This window comes from Muntiacus reevesi, chromosome 2 (assembly GCF_963930625.1).
Source record: "Muntiacus reevesi chromosome 2, mMunRee1.1, whole genome shotgun sequence".
Lineage (NCBI taxonomy): Eukaryota > Metazoa > Chordata > Mammalia > Artiodactyla > Cervidae > Muntiacus > Muntiacus reevesi.
Genome location: NC_089250.1, coordinates 279,421,748 through 279,437,373, shown reverse-complemented (window position 1 = coordinate 279,437,373; position 15,626 = coordinate 279,421,748). Strand labels below are relative to the sequence as shown.

At 43.9% G+C, this 15,626-nt stretch overlaps 1 protein-coding gene and 1 pseudogene across 2 annotated transcripts; both read left to right on the top strand.

Moving 5' to 3' along the window:
* The first annotated feature begins 23 nt into the window (after positions 1 to 23).
* Positions 24 to 3,797, top strand: LOC136161781 (zinc finger protein 154-like; annotated as a pseudogene).
* A 3,493-nt stretch (positions 3,798 to 7,290) lies between these two features.
* LOC136161813 (zinc finger protein 547-like) lies at positions 7,291 to 14,349 on the top strand. 2 transcript variants are annotated; one of them, XM_065926919.1, is made up of 6 exons: positions 7,307 to 7,348; positions 7,446 to 7,517; positions 8,276 to 8,519; positions 10,055 to 10,093; positions 11,741 to 11,867; positions 13,178 to 14,349. In XM_065926919.1, exons 4-6 carry the CDS (start codon positions 10,079 to 10,081, stop codon positions 14,347 to 14,349), a joined length of 1,314 nt encoding a protein of 437 aa, XP_065782991.1. In that variant the 5' UTR covers positions 7,307 to 7,348; positions 7,446 to 7,517; positions 8,276 to 8,519; positions 10,055 to 10,078. The 2 variants fall into 2 exon arrangements, with proteins under 2 accessions (XP_065782990.1, XP_065782991.1); XM_065926918.1 differs by having other exon boundaries at positions 7,291 to 7,517.
* The last annotated feature ends 1,277 nt before the right edge of the window (positions 14,350 to 15,626 follow it).

The window sequence follows — 15,626 nt, the reverse complement described above, 5'->3', positions numbered from 1 at the left end:
ATCAGCAGGAAGATAGGGTGAGGGAAAGTTCAGCATGTGGGCCAGGTATTTATGGGATAGTGGTTATGAAATTGATGCAGAGGAAAAGCGAAAAAGGAGATGAAGTGATACCAAAGTCAGGCTGGTGCTTATTGCTCCTCCTGTATACTCACTAGGTTTTTGTGGTGGAATTTGGGGAGTTTATGATAGAATGTCAGATGAGTTTACTCAAGATCTGTCAACTGGGTGTGGATTTTGAATGATTGTTATGTGAACAAAGATTGTAACTGTTGAAGAGACATAATTTGCAGTATGGAAGTGGAACCTGACCAGGGGTAATTAGATCTGCATGTTGTGACTGAGAATAAAGTCAAGAACAAGGTTTAGTGGGGAATCCTTCAGAACAGGGCTAGGGAGCTGCCAGTGGAAAGTGGGTGTTCAGTGGGGTTGTGTTGTATTTGTCAGGCACTTTCTGAATGTTCAGAAGGAGATGAGAGGAAGTAGGAGATATGCCAATTTTGTGAACCAGGTGGCGGTGATGAGGGTCAGATGTATAGTACTGAGTGATATGCTTGTGGGAAAGGTGTGTGAACTAACTTCCTGAGGTACTAGGAGTCTGAGAGAAAGGTGGGCCTAAGTTTCTGTATGTTTGGGAGACATAATCCTGGGAACTGTGGCTGTTGTTTTACAAGAAAGGGAAGGGTCCCTGCATGCCAGGCTCACCACACAGATAGCCTCTGTCTATCAACCTGCCTGTTGTCACTGAGAATTGTACCTAGTGTGCAAGGAAGGATGAAGTGTTTTGGGTACCACTGCCCTCTATGTTAGGAAATGGGAGGATGATGATCCCAGAGTTAGAGTGGGCTGGGGTTGGTTGATTATGAGGTCCTGGGGAGAGAGGTTGCTTATGCACACATCTCTTCCCATCATCAGAGGGCCCTGTGACATTTGGGGATGTGGCTGTGTACTTTTTCCAGGAGGAATGGAGGCTCCTTGATGAGGCCCAGAGATGCCTGTACCATGATGTCATGCTGGAGACCTTTGTACTGGTTGTATCCTTGAGTAAGGCCCTCACCCCTGTCCCAGCATCCTGGGCAGGTCTCTGACTTTCCCCTTTTTTCTAAGGTCAAGTCTGTTCTGTTCACAGCTTGACAGTGGTTGCATGACTGATACTGCTTCCCTGTCCTCTGTTTTGTGGGTGTTAAGGCTGAGTGAATGTGTGTACCACATCTTTTGACAGGCAGCCCCAATACCAACAGCTCTGAAGTTTTCTCAATGAAGATTTTCTAAGTCAAAAGACTTGGAATGAATTCACTGGGTTCTCAGCCACTCACTGCTAGTTTGACTCAGTGGACCCCTGCATCTCTGTGCTCCAGGTTCTGCCTCAATCCAGTTGACATTTCCTGGAGCCTGACTGACCAGGAATTACTGGGAACCAATGTAGTCACTATTTGTGGTGTCCACTTGGCTGTTGCTGTCAGACTGTCTTGTGGAGAGGTCCATTATTGCGCAGCAGTGCTTTTCTAACCTGTCTGAGGATCCTTGTCCTCAAAATAGTTCCATGGTTTTATTCCTTCTGTGTCAGACACATATGTGTGATGGGGCTGCCCATTCTACCAAAATCTATGTGAAATTCCTCTTCATGTCTCTAGTTTCAGGTTAATGGCATGGAATAAAGGTCAAGCAGAGAACTTCAGAGCAGAATGTTTCTGTAGAAGTGCCACAGAGAAATACCTCAAAGATAGACCTCTCCACCCAGAAGACCTCTCCCTGGGAGATGTGTAGCCTGAATGTAGGAGGTGGTGTGTGTGTAGCTGAGAACCTGGGAATAAACTCTGGCCAGACCCTCTGTGGGCAGGTGTGAAATTTCAGCAGAACAGTGGAGATAAGCTCTTTAGAAGAGACGTGGGTAAGGCCTTTATGAAGAGATGCACAGTCCATGCACTGGGGAAGGCTTTTATGGGCTGTGAGGCTAGGAAGGATTTCCCTAGTATCTCTCACTATTTCCAGGACTAGATTAAATTGCAAAAGGACACTGAGTTTTTGGAGCTTTCTCAATGGACAAAGGCAGCATAAGTGCCACAAATGTGGGAAGACCTCCAGGAAGTCCAAGCTTGCTCAGCACCAGAGAGTCCACACTGGAGAGAGGCCTTATGAATATGCTGAATGTGGGAAAGCCTTCAGCTATAAATATATACTTGTTTAGCACTGGAATGTCCACACTAGAGAAAGGCCTTATGGGTGCAGTGAATGTGGGAAAGCTTTTAGTGACAAACATGTACTTGTGTGGCACCAGCGAATTTACACTGGAGAAAGGCCTTACAATTGCAGTGAATGTGGGAAATCCTTCTGTCACAAATACAGACTTACTCAGCCAGCATCAGAGAGTCCAAACTGGTGAGAGGCCTTACGAGTGCTTGCGAATGGGGGAAAACCTTTACCTGTAAACCCATACTTTTTAAGCACCAGAAAATCCACACTAGAGAAAGGCCTTACAAGTGCAGTGAATGTGGGAAAGTCTTTAGGTGTAATTCCAGCCTTGTTATACATACAAGAATTCATACAAGAGAAAAGCCTTATGAAGGTAGAGAGTGTAAAAAGCTATTTAGCCAAAAGTCCCAACTTGCTGTACACCAGAGAACTCACACTGGAGCCCAGCCATATGAGTGTAGTGAATGTGGGAAAAGCTTCACCACTAAAAGCAAACTTGTTCAGCACCAGAGAGTCCACACTGGAGAGAGGCCTTATGAATGCAGTGAATGTGGAAAAGTCTTTAGGTTCATATCCAGCCTCAGTAAACATAGAAGAGTTCACACTGGAGAAAGGCTTACAAGTGTAGTGAATGTGGAAAGTTCTTCAAGCATAGCTCCCAACTTAAAGTCCACTACAAAATTCATACTTGAGCAAAGACATATTACAAGTGCAGTGGATGTAGGAAATGTTTTAGCCAAAGCTCTACTCTGATTATGCATCTGAGTTCACAACAGAGAAAAACCACACAAGTGCACTAAATGTGAAGAAGTCTTTAGCCAAAGCACCCAACTTAATTAACACCAAAAGGTTCACACCACAGAAGTGCAGCACCAGCACAGCAGTGGGGGAATATTTCCTGTCAAGTGTGTGCTCTAACTGAGCACCAGAACCTAACAGCCCATAGAGACCCTATGTGTGTAGTGAATGTAACAAAGCTTTGAGCTGAAGGTCTAACCTCTTTTGTCACCAGTAAGCTCATATTAGAGAAAGTCCTTCAAATGAGATAAGAGAAGCAAATGAGCTGTTGCCTTAGTTAATACATCTTACTGAACTGGCTCTGTGAAGGACTTCTCAACTGTAAGGTGACTGCCATCTGTGTGCACAGCCCCAGTGTGGAACTAGTCTGCGGGTACCCAGTTCCTAGGAAACTCTGAGGAGCTAGGCTGTACTTTGTGGCCTCCCAGGCCCCTTGATGGACCTCGTGTCATTGTGAGTTTCTCACCTCTACCAAGTGGCAGACCCTCATACTGGGCGTCTACCAGGTGGCAGATGCACACACAGGGAGATCACTGTAGGTAGACCTCTGTGCTGTCCTGTCCCCTGGAGGGAAGCACAAGTGGCCTGAGGACTTGGGTGGAGTCATGCTCTTAGGTCCCGTCAACTGCGCAGGACACAACCTGAGCAGCTGTGCCAGTCTGGCTTCTGCTGGAAGCTCATAGAGGTTTACATTATTTGGTGGTATTGGATCATTTTATGCTCAGGATGGATTTTCTAGCTCCAAGTCACCCTTTGGGGAACTGCCTCATTTTGCACTACTTTATGTAAAAATAAAGACTACTGTTTAACACAACATGCGTCTTTGGTTTTGTTAACTTTGAGACTGCTGTTAAGAACCACATTGGACTATAAGGATGAAGAGGAACAGGTTTTGTGGGTGTTCCAAACTTTGTGTACTTCAGTGGGGATGATAATGGCAGAGAACAGTATTCAGTCTAGTTTGATCTAATTTACAGTGTTGTCCAAGGCCTCCTGGGGTAGACTGCAGGGTTCTGTGGGACTAATATGACCAGATGTCAGAATTTTTGGTAGGTCTTCAGGTCACCCTGAGATGAGGATATTTCTGAGCAGCACCAGTGGTTTTTTTGTTTTTGTTTTTGGAGCTGCATAAGTTGTTGTCTTTTCACATGGGATGTCACATCATGCCCCCAGTATTGTTCAAGGGAAGAAGTTCCCTAGGTCCAGCCATAACAGAGCCACATGCCATAATGTCCACAACTTGGGGCTGGCGTTGCTGAGTGTTAGGTTACAGACATTGGGTGGGAATCATACTTGTTACAGAAACAGGCGTGGAGTTAATAGGAACTGAGAGACTAGCAAACAAGAAGGGACACACCTTTTCTAAAACTGCATCCACAAATGTTCCCATGGCTGTTTATGATAAAGTTTTTGCAAAAATTCTCAGGTGTTACAGAACTGGTTTTGGCATCACATAGCATCTGCAAATTGTTTATCTAAGGCCATTGCTGCACAGTGAAGACAGTGGGGGATGACAGCAGAAATCCTGTAGTCCATGCATGTGATTTTTAGGACCCAGACAGAGTTCCTGGATAACTTTGATTGCTCATAGTCTTCATTGCTACTGTGACAGAATCCCTGCCGTGAGACCAAGAGAGATAATGGATTTGAAGTGTGATTGCAAGAGTTCTCCTTTTCCAAAAAGATTCATATTTTTATGCGAAGCCAATTTTTATCCAGATTTAATTGAGCTTATGTATAATTGGTCTGCACTGAATAGAATGTCCCTAAATTGTCCAACTTGATAAGTTTCAACCATGCATGGAACCATCATCATAACAAACATCCATCACTACCCATAGAGCCCCTGTGTGTGTAGTGAATGTGACAAAGCTTTGAGCCAAAGGTATAACCTCATTTGTCACCAGTATGCTCATACTAGAGAAAGGCCTTCAAATGAGATGAGAAGCAAATGAACTGTCTCCTTAGTTAATACATCTTACTGAGCTGGTTCTGTAAGGGACTCCTCAACTGTAAGTTGAATGCCATCTGTGTGCACACCCCTAGTGTGGAGATGGCCTGTGGGTACATCTCCAATTCAGTAACTCAGTGTTTTCCAGAACTTTAATATCATTGGAGTGTTAATGTTTACTTTTTTATTTGTCATTTTCTTTCTACATGCATACTTACTTTAAAAATCATCCAAGTGGGACTTCCCTGCTGGCCCAGGGGTTAAGACTCTGAGGTCCCAATGCAGGGGGCCCAGGTTCGATCCCTGGTCAGGGAACTAGATCCCATATGCTGCAACTAAGACCTGGTGCAGCCAAATAAACGAATAAATTTAAAAAAATCATCCAAGTTGCCAATGTAAATAATTTTTTTCTGATAAATATATTTTTTGGATAAACCATCATTTAACTGTTTATCCATTCATCTGTTAAAGGATGAGGTTTTGTGGTTTGTTTCCAGTTCGCCTGCCACAAGTAAGCAAACAAGTAAATAAAATGCTTTATATGAACACTTGGTTTCATATTCTAAAATGAATGACTACCCATTTGCATTCCCCTTGACAGTATTCAGTTCCCCTATATTCCTCACCAGTAGTTGGTTGGTATGGTGGGTATTTTGAATATTATCTGTTTTAAAAGTGTGGAGACTATTATCTGATTGCATTTCCCTACTAATTCATGATGTTGGACATTTTTGTTTTCATTTGCCAGATAAATAACTTCTTTGATATAGTGTCTGTTTTACTAGTATCTGAGAAGACAATAAGTGTGTTGGAACTTCAGTTTTCTTCAGTGAATGACTTGGCTAGGTTCTCATAACATTATTCACCACTTATACTCCTAATAATTAACATACTTGACATACATAAAAAATATTTACTCATTTTTACATGGGACACTTAGCCCCACCCTGCCTCATTTAACTTTTAAATAATTTAAAGTGTATTTCCAGACATTGACACTTTTTCATAATTTCCATAATTTGATCAAATACAGGAATCTCCTGCTTTGCAAAAGTTCAGATTACATCACTTGGGTTTTATAAAAGACATCTTATTACGTGTTTTCATGAAATCCAAAGAAACTTCCGAAGTGTTTTAATCATTTTTATGAAAAAAGCCATAACACCATATTAATGGCTGTCCATTGAGAAAACCGAAGTGGTGTATCAGAATTTTGAGAAAGAAGGGAATACTTATTCCTTATGACATCTCAGTTTATGAAATATTTCCTAGGAAAACTGTTCATTGGGATAGCAGGAGTAATCTGTAATTAAGCCCAAGTCACTAAACCGTATCCATTTTCTATGGCTGCTATAATGAATAACCACAAAGTTAATGGCTTCAGACGAAACATTATGAATTATTTTACTACTCTGGACGTCAGAAGTGACTCTAAGTCACTTTCACAGGGATAAAGTCAAGGTATGACTAGGGGCCTGGTCTCTCTGGAGGCTCTAGGAATGTGTTGTTGTCCTTGCCTTTTCCAAAGTCTAGAGCTGCATTCCTTGTGTTTGAAGGCCGAAGACCACTTCCTTCTTCAAAGATCAGCACTGCAGCATTTCAGTCATCAAATCGCCTTCCTCTACCTATCTTTTATGAGGAGGCTTTGGAGTACACCTCCGGACAAACATACTTTCGGGGTAATCTCATCTCCAAATCCCTAATCGAGTTGGCAAAGTCTCTGACCATATAAAGTAACATTTATGAGTTCCAAAGATGAGGACCCAGTTGTCTTCAGGGAATATTCATCAGCCTGCCACTGTGAGTCTAAGTCCTTCAAAATGTGTCTGTTTTAAGGTATATTCATTGCAATCATAATGCAAAATATTACTTGTAGGTGTGTATCATAAATATGTCTTTGACCTCTAAGTATGTATGACCTCATAATTTTTCCAAAATACTGACGTTACTAAGTCCTCTACCTCTACCACATTCTCAATTTCACGCTGACAAGTTAAAATTTTAGAATGCTTGATGCCCTGTGTGGCACGACTCCCTACGCGTGCTGACACCTCCTTTTTCTGTCTTTGAGAAGAGTGGTTCCACGGATAGCTGGGTGCGTCCCCTTTAAGAAGCGTGAACCCCGCCAGTAACTCGGAGCCTTGGAAAACTGCTTCCCAGCCACCCACCGGGGTCCGGCGGAATTTTCCTGGAAGTCTGGGGCTCCGACCCTAGCCATGGCAGACAGCGGTGTTAACTACATTTCCCTGAAAGCAAAGCGCAGCCCGTGTGGGTCACTGGGCCAATGAAAACTCAGGACTGGGCCACTTCCGTTCTATAAGGCGGCGTCTTCCGGCCGGTACCGCGGGCGACATTTTTAAACGCCCTCCTGATTTCGTGTGTGCAACTTCGGAACTTGGCCGGCCTGAGGTAAAGGAAGGCAGGAAGGCGCTGTGCCCGCTGCTCTCAGGGGGGTGAGGCTCTGCGCGGCGCCATCCGGCCTGACTCTGACTTGGGGCCGAGACAGGCGCCGCGGTGCCCGGTCCCACCTTCTCCCTCAGACTCCGCTGTGACGGCCGTGCTGACAGATCCGCTTCAGGTAAACGCTGCGCCCTCCGAGCCCTCAGCCAACTCTTGTCATTCTGCGGTGTTTTTGTTCTTATCTGTGTTCTCTTTCAAGTGTCCTGTGTGTTTTTCTTTCCCAAAACCTCGGTTTTTCTAATGTTGAAATGTGACCTGCTTGGGGGAAAATAAATGCTTCTGACCTTCTACGTACAGTTGAAAAACCAGTTGTTATAAATAGCCTTTCAACACTCAAATCAAGAAATGAGGTACAAGTAGGCCCCAAAAGCCGCCTGTGGAGGTCCTTCCAAAACTATTATACCGTCTCCCAAATGTTAAGATGTTGTCTTTTGTTTCAGGTGAGCATTTTTTTTGTTTTCTTGATTGTTTTGCTTTTCAAATGTCGCTACTGGTAGAACCTACCTGCCAATGCAGCAGACATAAGTGACGTGGGTTCCATCTCTGGGTCAGGAAGATCGCCTGGAGGAGGAAGTGGCAACCCACTCCAGTGTTCTTGCCTGGAGAATCCCATGGACGGAGGAGCCTGGCGGGTTACAGTCCATGAGGTCGCAAAGAGTCGGACACGACTGAAGCGGCTTAGCACACACGCATAGTTTTGCCAACTGTGTGGGAAATATTCGATGACCGTAATTTCCCTTTGCTCAGTTGTTCTAAAACTTTTACAACTGAAATCATATAAGTATTAAGTGTTTTTGTTTTCATTTGGAGAAGATGGTGTGACTTCACCCATTTTTTCATGTCTATCCGCTAATTTTCTTTTCTTTTGTTTTGCAGTATTATATAGTGAGTGTACAGTCTATGGGATTTCTGGGGTGGCGCTAGTTGTAAAGAATCCACCTGCCAGTTCAGAAGACACAAGAGAAGCAGGTTCAATCTCTGGATGTGGAAGGTCCCCTGGCACCCTATTCCAGTATTCTTGCCTGGAGAATCCCGTGGACAGAGGAGTCTGGCGGGTTACAGTCTTTGGTGTCACAAAGAATCAGACAGGACTGAGTGACTGAGCACATACATTATATGAGTAAGATGTCTTTATAAAATCAGCTGTTGAAGGCTTTTTTTGTCAGCTTTCTGTATTTATAACCATTGCTATTCTAGCCATAACTTCTTTGCCTTCTGTTGTGTGTAAAGGACATATCTGTCTAGCATATATGTTAAAATTATTATTGTATTTAAATGAATATTTCCACCTTTTGATCTTATTTTGCTCAATGTTACTAATTTTAGTTTAGTTCTTTGAATGAGATGATTATACTTACTTTTAATGGATCCTGTAGTTGTGTTTTCACACTCTCTTTTTGCATTATGCCTACTTAACAATTCTATAGTATACAGCTATTTAAGAGTTTTTCTTCTGTTTCAGTGATTGTACTCTGTTAATATTTATTTCACCGTTATGTGATGCTCCTCTGGTAGTATTGGAAGAAGACGATTAAGTTATCTTGTTAAAACTCTTGTTTTAAAGGGGGGATTAAATGAATCATTGTAACAATAAAAACTTATAATGCTGGGAATCCTTACCAAGATACTTAGAACCCAGGAAGGTATTTTCATGTTTATTTAAAGAGAATTGAACAGTGATCAGGTCATATAGGTTCTTTCCTTTGTCTTAAGTTTAAAGAGTCATCAGTGATGCAGTTATCTCAAACTATTGGAAGCCAAGCACTTTTACTCTGATTCTACCAATAACCCCTTTCTCACAGATTAATTTTCTGGTGCCATTTTCTTCTTATAATTCTCTCTTTTTTTTAATTTTTTTGGGTTGCACTGCTTGGCTTGTGGAATCTAGGTTCCCCAACCAGGTATAGAACCCTGGGTCCACTGCCGTGAAAGTATAACATTCTAACCACTGGGCAACCATAGAATTCTGAGATTCGTTTTCAAAGTGAAGTTAGTCAGTGGTGTTTCCATTCTCTACAACAGGAGAAAAAAGCTTGTAGGAAGTTAAAGATAATCTGTTTGAACATTTATGGGAAAGAAACTGGATATATTAAAGAATATGGTTAAAGTATAAGTTTTTTAAAAAACAATTTTTAAGATAACCAAAGTATAATTGGAAAAGGAGTATAGGGACTCCTGTCCAAATGTTGGGTCCAACTACAAGCTATGAGAGGAAAAAGTTATTGGCAAGGAAGAAATGGAAGAATGGAATCAAATCGCAATGTCAGAAAGAGCTCTGCTTAATGTTTATATGCATGGCTTGGGGCTCTAATAGCCCTATATGACCTGCCACAAGCATCTCCTATCTAACCAGATACCTTATTCTTTGGATCATTGGGCTCCAGTCGCACTAGCCTCATGGAGCTACTCAGACACATCAGACATGAATCTGATAGAGAGGCTTTGCACTTATTAGTTCCACTTCTAGGAAACCTTTTCTGAAGTCAGACATATGACCTTATGGCACAACTCCATAACGTTTTCTGCCCTCTTTATGCTTTAGTTTTCTGTTGAGGAATTTGTCTTCACCTGAAATATTAAGTAGCTGTCTCCTTAATCTTTCTTGTCTGTGTTGCTGATGGGAACTAAAGTTACATGGCCCTCCTCCTCCTGCAGGTTCCGTGTTCAGCAGAGCCACTTATGGACTCCTCACTGGTGAGTGTTGGTTGTGGAAAGATTTTGCTGCTGCTCTCTGTGAACTTGGTGTCTGGACACCCTGGAGAAACTCTTGACTGCAGAGTTCCAAGTCCAGGCCAGAGGGTAGATGGAAAGACTCCAAATTTGGCAACCAGGGGACTGAAATGTGAAAGATTGTGGGTATAGGGGTTAGTATGTCCAAATGCTTGGGGATGCAATTGAGATGAGTGTATTTCAGGACTGTTGGGTCTCTGTTTATGCAGCAAGAACAGAGAACAAGGGAACCAGAGTCTGGGCTAGACTGGTAGCCTGATAAGATGGGTTTCTGTTCTGACAATGATGGCAGAAATGGGATTTTTATAATAGAAAGGAAAACTGATGTGACTTTAAGTTTTAAGAGGCTGCCTCTGGGTGCAGAATGCACAACAGCTTGGTGGAGAGGAAGACAAAGAAATATAGAAGCTGTCTTAATTTTCCAGATGTGCATGTCTCTAGCTGCACCAAAGTGGTGGATGTGGAGATATAAGAAATACTTGATTTCTACATTTTTTTTTTTTTTTAAGTAAAGGCTGATCAGATTTTCCAATGTGGAGGAGTCACATGCCTCCAAAATTTTTTCCTTTTACATCTGGAAAGGTAGAAGTGCCATCAACTGATTTGGGGAAGTCTGGTAAAAGGACTTTTCAGTGAGAATATTAGGAATTGAGTTTCGGCCCTGTTAAGCCTCAGATACTGCAGTGGCTCTCAAGTGTAGGAGACAAGTGGATGGCTGACCATGTAGATCTAGAGTAATGGGGAGGCTTTCCGATGCTATTAGGGGACAGAGGAGACACAGACAGACAAGGAAGAGGAATGGTCATCAGCAAGAAGGTAGGGGGAAGGGGAAGGCCAGTTGGTAGGTCAGGTTTCTGTGGGGAAAAGCTATGATACTGATGCAGGAGAAAAGCAGAAATGGGATAAATTGATAGCAAAGTCATGCTGGTGCTTATTTCTTCTCCTCTAACTCACTAGGCTTTCGTGGTGGAACTTGGGAAGTTTGTGACAGAATGTCACAGTTTCTGTAGGCTGTGTCAAGTGGGTGTGGATTTTGAATGGGTGTTATATGAGCAAAGATTGTAACTGTTAAAGAGACAATATGCAGTATAGAAGTGGAATTTGACCAGAGGTATTTAGATTATGTGTCTTGTGACTGAGATAAAGTCAGGATCAAGGCCTGGTGAGAAAGCCAATTTTGTGGTCCAGGTGGTAATGATGGGGGTCAGATGTCTGAGAACGTCCACTGAGTGATATGATATGCATGTGGGGAAGGTGTGTGAACTGATTGCCTGAGGGCTCTGTAGTAGTACTTTGAGAAGGGTGGGTTCAAGTTGCTGGTGTCTGGAGTGGATCACCCTGGGGACTGTCAGGCTGTTGTCTTACAGGAGAGGAAAGGGGCCCTGCATGCCAGGCCCACAGCCAAGAAGGCATCTGTCTGTAGACCTGCGTGTTGTTGCTGGGATTCAGAGCTAGTGCTCAATCATGAAGAGTTTTGGGTACCACTGCCCTCTAAATTAGGGAGCCAGGGAGGATGATGACACCAGAGTGAATGTGGATTAGGGTTGGAGGTGTTCATGGGATCCTGGGGAAAGAAGCTGCTCATGCACACATCTGTTCCCATCATCATAGAGCCCTGTGACCTTTGAGGATGTGGCTGTGTACTTTTCCCAAGAGGAATGGAGGCTCCTTGGTGAGGCCCAGAAATTCCTGTACCGTGATGTCATGCTGGAGACCTTTGCACTGGTTCTGTCTTTGGGTAAGGCCCTCACCCCTATCCCAGCATCCTGGACAGGTCTCTGCCTTTCCCCTTTTCTCTAAGAGCAAGTCTGTTCTGTTCACAGCTAGACGGTGGGCACCTCTTTTATTACTGCTTCCCTCCCCTCTGTGCTGTGGGTGCCAAGACTGAGTGAGTGTGTGTTCCACCTCCTTTCACAGGTGGTCCCAATGCCAGAGGCTGAGGTTTTCTCAGTAAAAAATTTTCTGTATCATAAGCCTTGGAGTTAGCTTAGTGATTTCCATTCATTTCAGCCTCTCCCTGCCAAGTTGACTCTCTAGACCCCTGTACCTTTGTGCAGCTTCTGCCTCCTTCCTGCTGACATTTCCTTGGGCCTCACTCTTTCAGGGATTGTTGGGACCCAGCATGGTCACCATTTATGGGGTGCACTTGGCTATAGCTATGAGATTCAAAGATTATTTTTATCATTATTTTTTTCTTGAATTCTTTTGAGATTGGTTGTTTTGCCATGGGCAGTACTTAACGCTAACTTGTCTTGTTCTTCTCTTAGAACGTGGATCTTCTAAGTCCCATGTTGTTGTCCAGTTGAAGCTGGGAGGACAACCTTGGGTATAGGAGAGAGTGGACATGATTTCAGGCACAGGAAGCAGGGCTCAAAATGGGTCTGGTCCTGGTGATTGGCATCACAGGGAGCAGTGACGTTGTGGCTGGATTCAGTCAAATTTTGAATATGTCTTGGCCCCAACACTGTTTGTGGTCTAAGAGCAGTGACTTTTTATCTCATTTCTATTTCTCCTCCATTCTTGACACATTCCCCCTGTGATTTCTACTCTGCCTGCCAACCAGGATTATCCCTCACCTCTCTGGCTTCCACTCCTCATTGTTCCTCAACACCCTCACTCTAAAGCTTTCCACTGTTTGCCTATGCTTACTGTGTCATAAAACCTGCACCTTTCCTTAAAATAGTCCTGAACACCAGCTACTCAGTGACACAATATCGTGGGCCTCAACATAGCTTTCCACGCAGCACACATGTGTCACTAGCAGCCAAGGCCCTGGTGAAAACCGTTCCTGTAGGAGTGCGTTGTGGACCACTGGCGCCTCCATTTAACATCCTCCCTCTTGTGTCTTTTGCCTGGTGAGTCCTTCCTGTTCTATGATGTGTAGAAGCCCAGTTCTACAGATTGGGGCTTTTCCTTACCTGCCCACAGCTCCTTTGTCCTGAACTAGTCCATGGATTTATTCTATGTCAGACACATATGGCACAACACATCTGCCTTTTTAAAAAACCTTTTCCTACATTAAGTTCACCCTCATTTTTCTGATTTCAGGGTGTTGTCATGCAGCAGAGGATGAACAGACACCTTCTGAGCAGAATTTTTCTGTAGAAGTGCCACAGAGTAATACCAAAAAGACAGACCTGTCCAGCCAGAAGATCTGTCCCTGGGAGATGGGTAACCTGGCCTTAGAAGGTGGTTTGTGTGTACCCGAGGTCCTGCGAACAAACCCTGGCCAGACACTGTGTGGGACACATGTGAAATCCCACCAGCACGGTGGAGAGAAACTCATGAGAAGAGATTTGGGTAAGGCCTTAATGAAAAACTGCACAGCCCATGCATTGGAGAAGGCTTCTGTGTGCCAGGAGGCGAGGAGGGATTTCCCTGGTAGCTCTGGCCATGTCCAGCACCAGGTTAAACCACAGATGATGGAGTTTGTAGCAGAGTTTCACAATGGAGAAAAGCGTTTCAAGTGCAGTGAGTGTGGGAAACTCTTCTACCGGAAGTCGAGGCTTGCTCAGCACCATAGAGTCCACACCGGAGAGAAGCCTTATGGATGCAGCGAGTGTGGGAAAGTCTTTAGATGCAGCTCCAGCCTTGCTATACACAGAAGAATTCACACCGGGGAGAGGCCTTATGAGTGTAGAGAATGTGGAAAATTCTTCAGGCAGCACTCCCAGCTGGTTGTGCACCAGAGAATTCACACTGGAGCCAGACCATATGAGTGCAGTGAATGTGGGAAAACATTCAGTACTAAAACCAAACTTGATCAGCACCGGCGAGTCCACACTGGAGAGAGGCCTTATGAATGTGGAGAATGTGGGAGAACTTACACCTGTAAACGCATGCTTATTCAACACCAGCTGGTCCACACTGGAGAGTGGCCTCATGAGTGCAATGAATGTGGGAAAGCCTTTAGATACATGGCCAGCCTTGTTATGCATAGAAGAATTCACAGTGGGGAAAGGCCTTATGAGTGTAATGAATGTGGGAAGTCCTTTAGGCAAAGAGCCCACCTTCAAGTCCACCATAGAATTCATACTGGAGCAAAGACTTTTGAGTGCAGTGAATGTGGAAAATGTTTTAGCCAAAATTCTATTCTTACTACACACCAGAGAGTTCACACTGGAGAAAGACCTTATAAGTGCTGTGAGTGTGGAAAATGTTTTAGCCAGAAATCTACTCTCATTAAGCACCTGAATTTACACTGGAGAAAAGTCACCTGAGTGCACCAAATGTGGAGAATTTCTTTAGCCATAGCACCTGAAGGAGAAAAAAGTAAAAGCTGAAAAGTTCACACCACAGTAAGACCTCACAAGTGCAACAAATACGGAAATATTTTCTGTCATAGGTCAGCTCTGATTGAGCACTGGACCTTCACAGCCCAGATAAACCCAAGAGTGCAGAGAATGCAGGAAAGCGTTCAGCTGAAGGTATAATCACATTGGTCACCAGAAAGTTCACACTGGAGAAAGATCTTCAAACGAGATGAAGAGAGAAGCCAGTGAGCTGTCTCCTTAATGAATCCATCTTACTGAACAGGCTCTATGAGGGCATCATTAGCTGAAAGCTAACGCCATCCATGTGCACAGCCCTGGTGTGGAGAGGGCCTGTGGATACTCGGTTCTCTGGAAGCTTTAAGGAGCTAAGATCTACTTCCTTACCTGTGCAGCAGCCTTGCCAGACTCCATGTCACTGTGAGTTTCTTCCCTCTACCAAATGGCAGATTCCCGTTCTGGTTGTCAGTCCCCCAGTGTGATCAGGGTAGGTAGACCTTTGTGCTCTCCTGTCCCTTGGAGGGAAGCATGTGTAGCCTGAGCACTTGGGTGATGTCATGCTCTTAGATCCTGTCAGCTGCCTAGGATATGGCCTAGGCAGCTTTGATCTTGGGCATCCAGTGTGGGTTCTACTGGCAGCTCATAGAGGTTTACTCTGGTGGTATTGGGTTGTGTCATGTTCAAGATGGATTTTCTAGCTCCAAGTCACCCTTTGGGGAACTGCCTCATTTTGCACTGCTTTGTGTAATAATAAAGACTATTGTTTAAGACAACATGCATCTTGGGGTTTGTTCACCTTCAGACTGCTGTTAAGAACTAAACTGGACTGTCAAGATGAAGAGTAAAAAAGTTTTATGGGTGTTTCAGACTTTGTATAATACCTCAGTTGGAATGATACGACAGAGAACAATGTTCAGTATAGTTTTGGTCTAATTTGCATTGTCCAAGGGCTCCTGGTATGGACTCCAGGGCTCTGTGGAATTAATGCTGTGACCTGGATGTTAAGATTTTTGATGGGTCCCGAAAGGATTTTTGATGGGTCCTGAGGCCACCTTGAGATGAGGACTGTGAGCAACACCAGTGATTTTGGAGCTGCGTGAATTGTTCTCTTTTCACGTGGGGTATCACATCATCCCCCCAGTACTGTTCAATGGAAGAAGTTCTCTAGGTCCAGCTGGAACAGGGCCATGGCCATAATGTGCATAGTGTGGCAGGCTGGTGTTGCT